Raw genomic sequence first — 14,396 nt, forward strand, 5'->3', positions numbered from 1 at the left:
CCATGACCTATGGGAGCTGGCATTATGCCTTTTGCATATGTTAGTTATTTTGTATGAGCCCACTACTAAAAGTCAGACATATATAAAAGCACGTTTATTTGCAAACATTCTGCATAGTACCAAACACAGCGTCCTCATCTGTGTACACAGGAACCTTTGAGCAATATGAATGGTCCTTCTGGTCTAAAGCTAAGCAACCTTTTAGAAAAGCTTTATATACTGGTGTGCTATTGCTCCTGTCCTATTCTTTAAATTTGATGGTCCTGAAACACAATTTCACTTAGAAAGGCTGAAACACAATACCAGTTTTAAAAAGGGAAACTGGAGCCTTGTGCAAAATCTAATCCTATTCTTAGAATCATTTCATGGAAGCAAGAAAAAAGAAATCTTGAAGCCATCCTAATAAAGCTGAACTTGTGAAATCCCTTTACTAGAAAATGTCATTTGATATCAAACCCTCCTTGGTATCTCTGCAAAGGGGCAAATATGTTAAAAGGCAGGTGCCCTCAACTTAACCCTTAGCTTGGTCTATTTCTTAACAAGGAATTTCTTATCTTCATTGTTGTGAGAAAAAGAGAACCGGAGAGATATAGCAGGAGACAGAAAGGGAGAAAGAGAGATGCAAAATTGATCTGGCAACTTGTTTGTTGCTTAGGTAAAGGTAAAGGGACCCCTGACCATTAGGTCCAGTCGTGACCGACTCTGGGGTTGCGGCGCTCATCTCACTTTACTGGCCGAGGGAGTCAGCGTACAGCTTCCGGGTCATGTGCCCAGCATGACTAAGCCGCTTCTGCCGAACCAGAGCAGTGCATGGCAACGCTGTTTACCTTCCTGCCGGAGGGGTACCTATTTATCTACTTGCACTTTGACGTGCTTACAAACTGCTAGGTTGGCAGGAGCAGGGACCGAACAACGGGAGCTCACCCCGTCGCGGGGATTCGAACCGCCAACCTTCTGATCAGCAAGTCCTAGGCTCTGTGGTTTAGACCACAAGTGTTTACGCATGCACTAATCAAATGTAAAAAACTCAAGCTATGCATGCATGCCTTTGGTATGGGAAGGCGAAAATTTATAAAAGTTTTATGAACCATATCCTTAGGAAGAACCTGCATAGAGTTTGGAAAAAAATATAAAAATCTGCTGGAAAGGAAAACACCCTTATGTCATGGTGTGGGGAAAGTGGGGGAACGTGCTTTTCTGCCTTTCTAGTAATACTAGAAACCAAGTCATCCCATGAAGTTAAATATTGGAGGATTCTGGATAGACAAAAGGAGATACTTCTCCACAGGGCACATAGTTAAACTGCAGAATGTGCTGCTCTAGGATGTAGCAATAATAGCCTCCAATTTAGGTTCCTTCCAGATAGTGGCTGAATAATGGAGGCAGGTCATTCAGATACTGCAAATTACTTTTAGGCAACGGTGGTGGTTGTTGTTGTTTTTAAAAAATAAACTTTTCAGATTTTCCACTGAAACAGTTTACCTTGGGGAGTGCATTTGCCATTCCGCCTCTTGAAACCAGTTAAAACACGCGCGCGCACTCGTCCCGAAACAATTTCTGCGAGTTTTCTCGCCAGAAAGATCAACCACGAGGGGAGAGACCACGGGGGGGGACGACCCCCGCCCAGCTAGTCGCGGCCAATCCCTGCCGGCAGATTGTCAGACGGCTCCGCCCAACGGGCCTCTCTCGATTTGCATAAGAAAACTGCCAGAAAGCTCCGCTGTGCTTCGCGTCTGGGGTCAGTGTGGCCGTCGGCGCGGGGAAAGAAGCGCTTTGCAAAAGCTGCATGCAGCCTGCGGGAAGCTGAGCATTGCGCGCGCGCTCTTCCCTCCTCTGCACCCCTCTCTCTCTCTTTCTGCCTTTTTGCAGCCTTCGGATACCCGCCCCGCCCCAGCCTCCTGGATCCCCAGAAGAGCGGACCCTTTTGAAAGCAGGCCCACCCCTGCAGCCTCCAGATTCCTCTCCCCGGACCCGCGATGCAGCGTCGCGCCCTTTTCCTGTGCCTGCTGGCGCTCGCCACGCCTTGCATCGGCTCGGCGCGGGGTCTCTTCCTGTTCGGGCAGCCCGAGTTCTCCTACAAGCGCTCCAACTGCAAGCCCATCCCGACGTCGCTGCAGCTGTGCCGGGGCATCGAGTACCCCAACATGCGGCTGCCCAACCTGCTGGGCCACGAGACCATGCAGGAGGTGCTGGAGCAAGCGGGCGCCTGGATCCCGCTGGTGCAGAAGCAGTGCCACCCGGACACGCGCAAGTTCCTCTGCTCGCTCTTCGCGCCCGTCTGCATCGACGATCTGGACGAGACCATCCAGCCCTGCCACTCGCTGTGCGAGCAAGTCAAGGACAGCTGCGCGCCCGTCATGTCCGCCTTCGGCTTCCCGTGGCCGGACATGCTGGACTGTAGCCGCTTCCCGCAGGACAACGACCTGTGCATCCCGCCGGCCAGCAGCGAGCACGTCCTGCCGACTCCCAGAGAAGGTAAGAGGGCGCCTGCGGGCAGCAGTATTGCGAGCAGGGCGAGCGCAAGGACGGAGCTTGCGAGATGGGGAGCGCGCACTAGGCACGCCTGCGGGGAGCAGATTCCCGATGGCGATCGTGGGCATTTCCAAGGGGCTCCTCGTCACAATTCCTAGGGGATAAGCGCCACTGAAAGCAGGGGGACTTACTGAGTGAATAACCGTGCAGAGGAATGCTTCGAAAGTCTCTCTGGGAGGGAAGGATTGGCTGCCCCTTGAAGTGCATAACTGGAAGTAATCCCGTTGAGTTCCGTGGCGTTACTCCGAAGTGAATGTGCCCAGGGACTGCAACCAAGCAGCCAGACTTACTTGGGGACAAATCGCAATGCGTTGACTTGGGTTTTTGCCCAGGTGATCATGAATCAGATTGCAGGCTTAAGCTGCCAACCTGAGGACACTTACCCCAAAGTAAGTGCCACTGAAGTCAATAGACTCCCCTGGATGGAGAAGAATGTTTAGGAGTGAATTGTTTGCCCTCACTTTTTTTTTTTAAAAGGAAGAAGGTATCAAAAGTAGCAAAGCCACATAATAAAAGCCCTCTTCTTATCAAATATCTCAGCTTTAATAAATGGCATCTTTTTTTGGAAGGGAAGAATCAGAGCCTCCTAAAGCACAATGGAACTGTTACTTTTGAACATCCAGGGTTCTATTATAGATATGCTTTAATCACTCCAGAACCTCAGATATGTTTTCAGACCATCACAGCACCAAACAATGATTCAGTGGATGCCCCTTACTCCACAAAACTACAGTTTAACAAAGCAAACGCCACAGGTTTACAATTTTCCAAGGTCTGAAATGCTCAGTGCAGTCCTAAACACAGTTAATAAGAATGAAGCCAAGCTGAATTCATTGAGACTTACAGTGGGATCTTAAATACGTATACTCAGAAATAAATGACTTTGAGTTCAGTGGGGCTTGCTCCCAGGTAAGTGGGTATAGAATTCCACTGTTAAGCTTATAGTATGCTTAGTGTGTAATTGTCAGGGTGCAAATAGTTTTTTTTCAAATCTACAACTGCAGATTTGTTCCTTCAGAGAAAGTCCCATAAATCGCATAGTAAGCATGCTTATAGGATTACAGTCCTTAGACCTGATGAACTTCAGTGCACTCTTAGTAGTCCAGTCCATGTTCTCATGGAAGTAAATTTCATTTAATGAGAGTGGGCTTACTCACAAGTTGCGTTAGTCACAGTAATATCAAACATCATATTCAACCTATTAGCCCATGCTCAGAGCAAACCCATTGAAACAGGCTTAAGTGATTGCAGTGAGTCTCATCTAAATATGACTTAGCTGGATGTCCTGCTGCTCAGGTTGTCCTATTTAAACTGGCTAGCATTGTTTTAAACTGTTGTGGAGATTTGCATTTTGTTTAATTGATGGTTTCTCTCACCCACCCCTACTGATAAGAATATGGAGAGGGAACATACTAAATAAATTTGTTGATAAAGGACTCAAATGCAAAGAGTGTCAAAGTCATGTCTTCTCATTTTAAATAAATAAATTAAATGCCTTCAGCCACAGTTTAGATGGTTTTAATTAGCTAGGTGGGAGGAAAGAGGGGGGGGGAGGGTGACACTTTTTAAATAAAGGAGAGAAAAGAAGAGGGCAGATTTCTGAAGCAAACCCATCAGGGAAACCTTGTGTATTGTATTGTCACTCTCCTTTCCTCCACTCAATGCCCCCCATCAAGGCATTGATTTCTTTTCCTCCTGGGAGAGCCTAAGGATGGTTGCGGGGGGGGGGGGGAGCTTTAATCTCCTTCACATCCATTGCCTTTTCAATATCCCTTTGATTCTTCCTACTGAATTTGCAAGATATTTCTTTAGCATGACTGTTTAGTTTTCTTTCAGCTATTATTATTTCTAAACTAAAACAAAATGCTTTTACTCTTTTAAGCTCAGAATTCACTATAAGCTGTCCCTGTAGCTTCTGACGAAGGCGTTGAGGGCTATACATCTTGCTTTCTGCTGTTTTTTCCTTTGTATTTCACAGGTTCTTCCCTCTTGCCTTAAAGTTGGTTCAACGCAGCTGATGTGCAGAGCAATCCTATCTATTGCTTTGGAAGTAAGTCGCACTGTGTTCAGTGTGGCTTACTCGCCAGATATTCAGTACTGCACTGGATCACAACTTTATGGGTTTGGGAGCTGATTTATGGAACTGGTTCAAGAATAAGGCAGAATCTGGCGGCCACAGCTGTATATATAGATATATAAGGAGTATTCTTTGTTTCCAAACGCCACCTGCTGTTCTCGTTTGAACATCTCTGCTGAATATTTCTTTTCTTTCTTTAAATATATTTCATTCTAGCACCAAAAGTTTGTGATGCCTGCAAAAGCAAGAATGAGGATGACAATGAAATTGTGGAAAACCTCTGCAAAAATGACTTTGGTAAGTTGTTGTTGTTGTTTAAAGTCACTCTAATTAAAAATGGGGAAGAGTTGTCGTATTGTCTGCCATGATAACCAAGCAGTTTTGCAAGACACATACAGAACCGGCATTTAGCTTTCTTCAGAATCAAGTAGATTCAGGCATTGGTATTAGCAATGGGACAATCAAAGCCGGTTAGGATAAGTAGCGCCAATAGGGTAGCAGGCTTCCAAGTTGTTTAGAGTTCTGCCTTTGAATAAACATGGTATGTTTCGCTTCTTATTAACAAAGTGAATGTCAGTGTGGCTTACAGTACCTGTGTAGTGTCAGCATCTGTTAATTGAAAGCTATGGAGGAAGACAAACTGCATGAGGTCCCTATTGGTAGCAGTCAAGCACTCAGCATCAGCAGCAGTGGATAGATCTATCCCTAGCATGTGCCTCATTTTCCTCCTTCCCTGCATAGGAGCAACTGGCAGATATTCTCTTGTGCGGGAGAAAGTAGTGGGGCCCCATTAAGGTAGAAGCTCCTCCTCCTCCACTCCTTTTACATTTTGCATAATATTCTTTGTCCCATGGCAGTCAATAGAGATCAGATTGATTTTCCGTGGCTTCTACCTTTGTCGCACTATTGCTGCATCTTCATCTGTATAGTCCCACCCTAGGCCCCATAGCCTGGTCATCGTTGAATATGACAGATCGCAGCAACTTTTCTAAACACATAAAATATTAGAGTATTTTTAAAATCATCTGCAGTAATGCTGGAGCATCACAGCATCTTCTGTAGATATGCATGGCATTCTCTACCATGTGTACCAAAGGCAACATAAAATTTTAAAGTATATTCCGCATACACTTTGCTGACCGTTCCTTGTGTGCTACACTGATACTCAGGGATGGGTGCAACTGGGAGCCTTTCAAAGTAGACCCAGGCAGCAGAGCTGTGCTGAGGACCTTGGCTCCATTCTGTTTCCCTTCTGATCCTTCTGCAGGGGGAGGGGGGTGAATGGGAGGGGAGGCTGAACTCCTGTCCTGCTGTGAATCTGAGAGCATCAGGCTTTATCCTCTCCAGTTCCCATCTTCTCATGGAGAGGGAGGGAGGGAATGCTGAGCACCCTGTCTGATGGGAACGAAGTCAGAAAGGGATTCCTCCTGACTTGGATTATTGGGTGGTGAGAAAGCTGCAAAGATGTGAGAGGGGGCTGAGGTTCGTCCTCATTTGTTTCCAAACCACCTGGTCTTTATGGCATTTCTGACATGCAAAGTGCTTTACAGATCTTAACGTCCATCCCCAAGAGTCATGGCAAAGCCTTTGCATTCCAGAGTTGTTCTTTTTTCAAAGTTTCTTCAGAAAACCCAGCATGCCATGAACTGCTTTGGCAGAAGCAGATTGAGAATGGCAGTACTGAGGTGAGATGGGTGGCATATCCTTACAAGACATAAACATTTCTGGGCTGGTAATTGGAAAGGCCTCTTGAGTGAGGCAGATAACATATGAGAAAATAGTTGGCATAGAAATAAAGTTTATTATTATAAACACATGCTATAATTTTATCAGATTAGAGCTGGGAAAGTATTTGTGGTGGAATTTACAGGAATAATATTCTTATCAGAAGGGAATTGCAAAGACAATGAGTTACTGCTTGTGTAACTAGCCTTTTAAGTTTTCATGTGGCACATCCAGTATGAGATATTCAGATAAACATTTTCTTGGTGGCTTTTTTTCTGTGTGTGTGTGAAGCATGCTGTGTAGGTTTCTTAATGAGCCTTGTGTTCCTCCCACCTCCTTCCAGTTTTTTTTCCAAATCAAATGCAGCTGTTAAACCAATTCTCCTTCTCTTTGGCCTGTTCTTTTGGATACAGTACGCAAGCAATGTCGGTTCCTTACAGGTTCATCTAAGAATCTTCCTAACCTCGTAAATTAAGCCTCGAGATCTCGGCAACAGCCGCAATCAGATTCCCTACGAATCGTAGGCCTCTCCCCCCACACACCCAAGCAGCTTTGGTGAGAAGACATTGTGCCAAGTTGAAACCTTAATGCATAATTAATGTACAAAAATGGGGGGCTTGGTTTCCCCACCCCCTCCTCCTATGTTTGCAAACGAGAGAGAAAGAGAGAGAGAGAAAAGCTGGAGAAAAAAGGCCCACTTAGAAAAGTTTTGTTTAAAAGAGAAAGAGAGAAAGAAACACACCCCAAGGTTGATTCAAACTGAAATGACTTGCATGCCCTTGGTGGCTTTAGAAATGGAGCCACCTGCTGTCCGTTCTGTCAGCCCCTGACAGTTTAATTAGCAATAGAAGACCTCCCTCCCCAGGTTCTCTTTATCTGCACTAATGGGAAAAACCTCGCTCTTGCTCTCTTTCTTCCTTTCAACGTGCCCCCCTCCCCGCTCCCCGTTATCCCTATTAGCCCTGAAGATAAAAGTGAAGGAGATCGCCTACATCAATGGGGACACCAAGATCACTCCGGAAACAAAGAGCAAAACCATCTACAAGCTGAATGGGGTGACAGAAAGGGATCTGAAGAAAACGGTGCTTTGGCTCAAAGGTGGCCTGCAGTGTACCTGCGACGAGATGAACGATATAAACGCACCCTACTTAGTGATGGGACAGCGAATGGCTGGCGAGCTGGTGATCACCTCCGTCAAGCGATGGCAAAAAGGTCAGCGAGCATTCAAGAGGTTCTCGCGCAGCATTCGCAAACTGCAGTGCTAGTTGCTTGCCACGTTTTGCCCTGTCTAGTCACCAGCCTCAAGTTCTTCCAAGCGCCTTGCACCTCCTGGCTTCCACCGCAAAGCACAGCAGGCGTGGGTGGGAGACAAAACGTCGTTTCTTTCTTTGGGGTGGGGGAGAAGGGAGAGGAAAGGGGAACCTCCCCTCTCCAATTTTGTACATATAGTAAAACTCTCATTACAAAAAAAAAACAAAAACATGAATACTTTTTATGATTGTATTAAAGTATCTTGCTTAGAGCTAGCTATTTGCATTGGTGCAAAATGTGACTTTAATTTTTTTAATCTTTTGTTTTGGTTTTTTTCCATTTTGAACAGTCCTTCAATGCGGCTAACGTTTCTGTATAGGTTATATTACACGTTAGTTTTGTTAAGCAGCAAGTCCAGTTGGTCAGGTTCAGTTTTGATGCGGAGCAAAAAGGGCTCCATGAAATGATGTTGCCCTTTCTTGTGATAGATCTTCAGAAGATAGTAAAGCCCAGATATGGCTACTTTCTGGTCTATTTGAAAGGGAATCTGACAACGATGTCAAGTCACTTTCTGAGGCAAAGGAGAGCTAGGATTGCCACTTAGACACTTTTCCATTTGGGGCTACAATTCAACACAGAGCTAAAAGGATTGCTTTAAGTCCTCTGAGTTTCGTGGGCTTGTGCATATCTTGAAGTTACAATCCTGGAGTTTATACTTAGTGGGGCTTACTTCTGTAAACATGCCTAGGATTGCACTATAAATCCGTGTTGAATTGTGGGCATTCTGTTTCATTTTGACCTTGAATATTGGACCACATTTTACCCAAGATAAACATGTCCCCTATTTTTATTCACTATAGGGAAAGTACGACTGTCACATGTGCTACTTATGCAGGAACTGCGTCAATAAAGGCATATTAACCATTTGCACACAGTATTTTATACAAACCTGTTAATAGTTTTAAACTGACTCAATGCACATTTTAGGAAGGTTTCTTTTTGTGCTATTTTGGTACTACTGCCTTCACAAATTAAACCTTTCCTTAGTCTAACTGTAATATAAGTAGTGGTTATTCTGAAAGAGTTGTAAAATATTACTTTAACAAACCTTGTAAATATTCCAGATAAACCTTATATTCTTGTATATAAACTTTACATCATAGTTTATCCTTTGTCTTTGTTCTTCGGGGGTTCAAATGAGGCTGTGAGCAATAAGTCTTACCTCCATACTATCTAGCTATTTTTATTTTACTTGTCATACAACCAGAACTTTTTATTTATCCTCTGTCCCACCAACATTGGCCCATGAAAGCCTGCCATATTATACACGTTTGTATCCTTAGATGTAATATATCCATCCCGTTTAGATGTGACCACAGCATGGTCCCCAAATACATTAAGGTGGGTAATGTGGTAACCGTGTAAATTAAACTTCACCGTATTCTCTTACTGAAGTAGCATTTGTAGGTGTCCAGGATAGAATGCTTTTAAAAGATGCAGATGAAATTGTTCGGTTTGAGCTACTCCATGCACTTTCCTCAAACATACATTGAATGTTTCCCTGGCCATTTTTTTACTGCTGAAGTTCTTTTTGACTTCTAGTTCTATTCAACCTAGGACAGCCAAAACTCTGAACGATCTTCAGGACCTCAAGAAAGAGCCGACAAGAGATTATGCATGAGTCATGTAGGCACAGTCTTTTTGCACTCTCCATGTAAACATCTTCAGAAACTTGGAACAGCTCTTGTTTGGTAAAGTACACATGGATGAGGTTCTCATCAAGGTCATGTACATATACCAAGCTCTTATCAAGCCCTTTCAACATCACACACATACTACAAAATGTTGGCTCAATCCAATGGGAATAGATAAGTGCCCCAAAGTTATTCTGTGATGAAGACCCAGGGCTGAAACGAAAGGGTAGATTGGGTTGTCCCCTCAACAGAGAATAAATGATGTCAGGGGTCTGAGTACATACACAGCTTCAGCTTTTTGGTTGGGTTTCACAGCTCAGCACAGAGAAACATTGCATATAGCAGCTATCAGTGTGCGCAACAATCATGCCTTGCCATTACAGAATGCTAATAGAACAAAATACCCACAGTTCAATAATCCTATATGGCCCTCCAAATGTTGGAGCACAACTCTTGTTATCCCTGGCCATTCCTAGAGATCACCGAATTGTAAAGTTGGAAGGGACCTTGGCAGTCAGTTAGTCCACCCCCCTGCAATGCAGGAGTCTTTTGCCCAACATGGGGCTCAAACCCAAGACCCTGAGATTAAGAGTCTCGTGCTCTACCAACTGAGCTATCCCAGGCAATGCTGACTGGGGCTGATAGGAGCTAGAGTCCAGGGCCAAAGGTTTTCTCGACCCTGTTTTAATTTCTTCCCCCCAAAAAGGGATACAACAAGCTTTTGAAGAGACTATCCCTTGTTCAATAATGATACACTTTATTCTATTGATTATACACTGTTCTTTTCATTCAATGGCACTTTAAAAAGAATATTGGTTTCCAGCACAGAGCTGTGGTTTGGATGGCAACAAAAGTTTTTCACTTGACTTTAAATACAGGTTAGACAGTGGACAGCCACCTTCCCTTTAAGCCTAAATTAATATGCCCTGCTTTGCTGTGAACCTATGAAACACTGCCTTTGGATCCTTTTTTGTTTTGGAGTAAGTTCAATTTCAACACACACTACTTAACCTCATTTCATAAGGTATGGGCTTTGTTTAAGCTATTATTTAAAAGGTCTCCAAAGATGTTTAAATATATAAATATGTAAAATGGTTAAAAATATTGCACTAAAGATTTAAGAACCATAGGCTTTCCGGTAGAACTTCCGAGTAGAAATAATCCTTGCCCAATAGGTAGATACTCTTTTCACAGAGCATACCCCACCACATGCATATCCCATTATTTGGGTACAGCTTCCAAGAAATGAGATTCCAAGCCAGTGAATCTCATACGGTGACTAGGTCATGGGAAGCTGGTGATTAGGTCGCCACCCTGTCAGAAGTGAGCACCCAGAAACAAAGCTACACAAAGCATTAAATCGATGGGTGATTTCCAGGTCACAGGGTGTCACAGACAAAACAGGTTCTAATCAAGGCCAAAGGACAACCGGCGGAACCCTTAATAAAGTCTGCGAAGCCCTGCACGAGGACGCTTTCTCTCCCATCGCCAAATCTAGCGAAGAATCCAGAAGTGGGCAATTAGCATTAGGCCACACAACTCAATTACCCTGCAGTGATGCTGATCTTGAAAAATACCGGCCGATATCAAAACGCAGCACCGAAGTTCCAGCACATAATAGCCTTGCAAGACGGTTAATCTGCATAAGAGGGTAAAGTGCATTGTGTTCACTTCGTCAAATCTTGGCTTTCTGTCCAAGGCTTAGATCCACTATTTAGCTATTAAGCTTTTGAAGTGGGGTAGCAGCCAGATGTGTCCGAAGGCTTTTCAAGTTTCAGTTTAGTTACGGGTAAAGAGTTAAACAATGTCCTCTCAATTAGATCTTCAAGGGGCCAGATTAACCATCATTTGTCCCTTCACTAGGCCACATGCACCCTGCTGGCTGCCACTGTCCAATGCCAAGTCATTTAATTCCCTTGCTCCTGCCTGCCAGGAGCTGCCCATTCACACCCCAGACAGCTTCCTTTCAAGGGAGCATTACAACCACAACAGGCCCGATTGTGGAACCTCTCTTTTTGTTATTTATTTACACCGCCATTTTCCCCTTATTAGGTTGTGAAAGGGAACAATGAGGGATGGAAGGTAAATGGACTGCTAAACACACTAAAGCAGAAGTCATCAGCTTCTCCTGGCTCTTTGAAGTCACGAAGATGACACACACATAAAAATGAGGGAAACTGTTTCCTGTGGCTGTACACTGCATATAGATACCACAGTTTGGGAGAGCGGCCATCTCGCTTCTCTTATTAGCTTGAGCAAGACAAGCAACAGTTGTAAATGATGCTATTAACTAATTTGACATTTTAAAAACTGAGCCAACTGAATCATATTCAGATTAACCACTAATTTCCATGGGTCCTTTGGGACAATAACTGGTGCTGGGCTTCACCCCCTCTCTCCAGCTATAGGTAACTGGCTGCATACACACACCATATCTAAAGCACATGACAAGAATCCTGGGAATTGTAGTTTACCCACAGCAGAACTATAATTCCCAGTACGCTTAACAAACTACGGTTCTTAGGCTTCTTTGGTGGGAAGTCGAGAGCTGTAAACCTATGGTACGTATGTAGCCATTCTTCCATTTTTTGATAGTTCAATTCCAGTTGGGGCATATAGGGCCAGTTTTATACAGCTACAACAAATTTTTAACTGTTCATGGGAGGGAAATGTCTAACTCCAATGTCCATTCAAACATATGGTGCAAATTTAACCAATCAGATCGGTACATGCAAATTTACACTATGACAGAGATAAATCATTCATATAATTAATTACAAATTCAAAATAAAACTCTCAGCTGGCGCAGGGGCTACAATGCGTGGATAGCAAGTAAAGCCAAAATCGCATAGAGCCCGAACACATCAGGTTCAGTTTTGGATGGGATTGCTAAAGTCTCTTTTTTACTGCCCCACCTGCCCCATTTCTACCCCTTTAAATAAATAAAATTAAATAAAATAAAAAAATGCCAAGCACATAAAACTGAATGCACCTAAGTTGTGAGTTACTTGTATTCCCAGTTAACCTAAAAAAAAATCAGTTTAAAAAAAATGGAGGAAGAATCAAAGAGACTCCTTTCCTAGGGCATCATTTGGTCTAAGGACAGACTTGGAGAACCATACTCTAGCCATGAGTGAGGGACACAAGGAAGGGTCCTGGCCAGTGTCTATGTCCACCTTGCTTGCCTGCCTCTGCCCCTCTCAGAAAAGCTCCTTGCACCACAAAGAAAGATTGAAAACTGGTACAGCCACTGCCACACACCATAATGGTGTCTTGAATCCAGCTGTGACCACTTGCCCTGCCCAATTAAAGCCAGGCAACACATAAGGGCATATTCAAATATATACACACATCTTTCACAATTCATGGCTTGGTCATGTACACAAACTGGGCATGTTCTACAGGGACCTGGCTTCAGGTACTAGGCCTGCTGGCTGCCATAAACTGGCAGCCAACCAAGATAGGGGAAGAGGATCCCAGCGAGGTGGATAGCTCTGATTGGTACACATCAGGACAGGCTGAAGATGGGGAAGGGGAGGTTGGGGGCTTAGGAGGTACTCACAGGACATCAGGGGAAGGGGGCACTTCATCCAAACCAGAGGTAGTCCCATGTCTGCAGACACTGCGGGCTCTGAGGTGGCAGGAACAGCAGGAGGAGTTTGAGGCAGGCAAGGAAACACAGCCCAGCTCGTTAGTGGACCAGGTGGAGATCATGGGGCTTGTTAGGTCTGGGAGGAGGTTTGTGGTCACTCAGCTGGATTGAGCTCAGGGCAGGTGAGGACCACATGCCTCGTCAAATGGAGAGCTGGAGCAAACCCAGATGCATCAATCAAGAAAAAGGGCAGCAAGGCAGAGACTCTACATCTGTTCATCTTTCTTCCTTGATGGACCACTGATTGGTTGCTTTGAGGACTCCGCTGGACTGTGACTTCGGGACTGACCCCCGACCCTGCATCATCTGCAAAGGCTTCACCCCATGCAAACTGTTAAGCAAAATGTATGGGTTATATGCAATATTGTTTTTCCATTTAAGGAATCCCTGGGCATGTGTTCTGCAAATTATCCAGCAGGGGACACTCTAAGAGCTGAATTCCTACTTTCTGGTGGGAAAAGCCACATAGCTAAAGCAAGTAAGGAGAATAGCAATTGTAATATACAATATAAAGGCAGATTATAGTAACAAATCTGAACCCTAAGAAAACTTATATTCCCTAAAAATGCTAATTTATTGCATAGCATGCTGACACACTGCCTCACGGGTGAAAGTCAAAACCATGATTTGCTCTCTGTTTTGCGAATGCATGCCTATAGATGATCTAGGCCTGATTTAATGGGCAAGGTTTATATATGTTTGGTATGAAACTTGTAGTGCTCCACAGAAGCACTGTGATTTAAAAACAAAACACCAATGCACTCCCAGATATTTACCAAAGACAGACCCCATCTTTTGGTCCCTGACGAATAACATTCTTGATTTTGTTCCCCTAATGTTGGGGCCAACTAGACAATATTTTGTTGTTGTTACTTAAACAGTAACCATAGGGGAACCCCATAGGAATAAAGACTGCATCACATATGGGAAGGGGAGGGTTATTCTAACACACACACCCCGGGTGCTGTAGTCTCAGTGAAAACCGTCCTCCCAAAAGCTGCTATTCAGTTTGGAAGGAAAAGTTCCCTTGCCAGCAGGTGCCCATTGCAATCTTGATCCACTGCATCCATCCCCCTATTTGGGATTGCTATTTAAAAACAAAAACCCAGATATACTAAATGATAATCTTCACGCACCGCACATGTAAAGCACACAACTTCCCGCACAGAATCCTGGGAACTGCAGTTTACCCCTCACAGAGCTACAATTCCCTGCACCCACAACAAACTACAGTTCCCAGAATTATTGTGGGGGGGGGCATGCACTTTACTTGTATGTTGCAGTCACATACATAGTTTGGATGTTAGTTTTCCAATTGGGCCTTGTCAGGATGGAATCAGCTCCAAATCTTTAGGTGCCTGCAGATCCTCCAGTAGGTTAAGGTCCATTGCAACTCTCTGATTCTATGAGCACACATTTACAGGCTCCTCCACCTCACCCCTAGGCTGGTCCTAAGCAGTATGCA

At 44.3% G+C, this 14,396-nt stretch overlaps 1 protein-coding gene and 1 long non-coding RNA gene across 2 annotated transcripts in view; one reads left to right on the forward strand and one right to left on the reverse strand.

Moving 5' to 3' along the window:
* Positions 1-14,396, reverse strand: part of LOC308594935 — an 80,181-nt gene that overhangs the window by 65,035 nt on the left and 750 nt on the right. Inside the window, exon 2 of the long non-coding RNA XR_014011688.1 lies at positions 12,842-13,262. This is a non-coding gene — a long non-coding RNA (uncharacterized lncRNA). The remainder of the gene's footprint in view (positions 1-12,841; positions 13,263-14,396) is intronic.
* On the forward strand, positions 1,712-8,747 carry SFRP2 (secreted frizzled related protein 2). The gene is made up of 3 exons (XM_081208277.1): positions 1,712-2,475; positions 4,826-4,906; positions 7,295-8,747. Exons 1-3 carry the CDS (start codon positions 1,977-1,979, stop codon positions 7,597-7,599), a joined length of 885 nt encoding a protein of 294 aa, XP_081064403.1. The 5' UTR covers positions 1,712-1,976; the 3' UTR covers positions 7,600-8,747.

The sequence above is a fragment of the Podarcis bocagei genome (assembly GCF_964188305.1).
Source record: "Podarcis bocagei genome assembly, chromosome: 9".
Taxonomy (NCBI): Eukaryota; Metazoa; Chordata; class Lepidosauria; order Squamata; family Lacertidae; genus Podarcis; species Podarcis bocagei.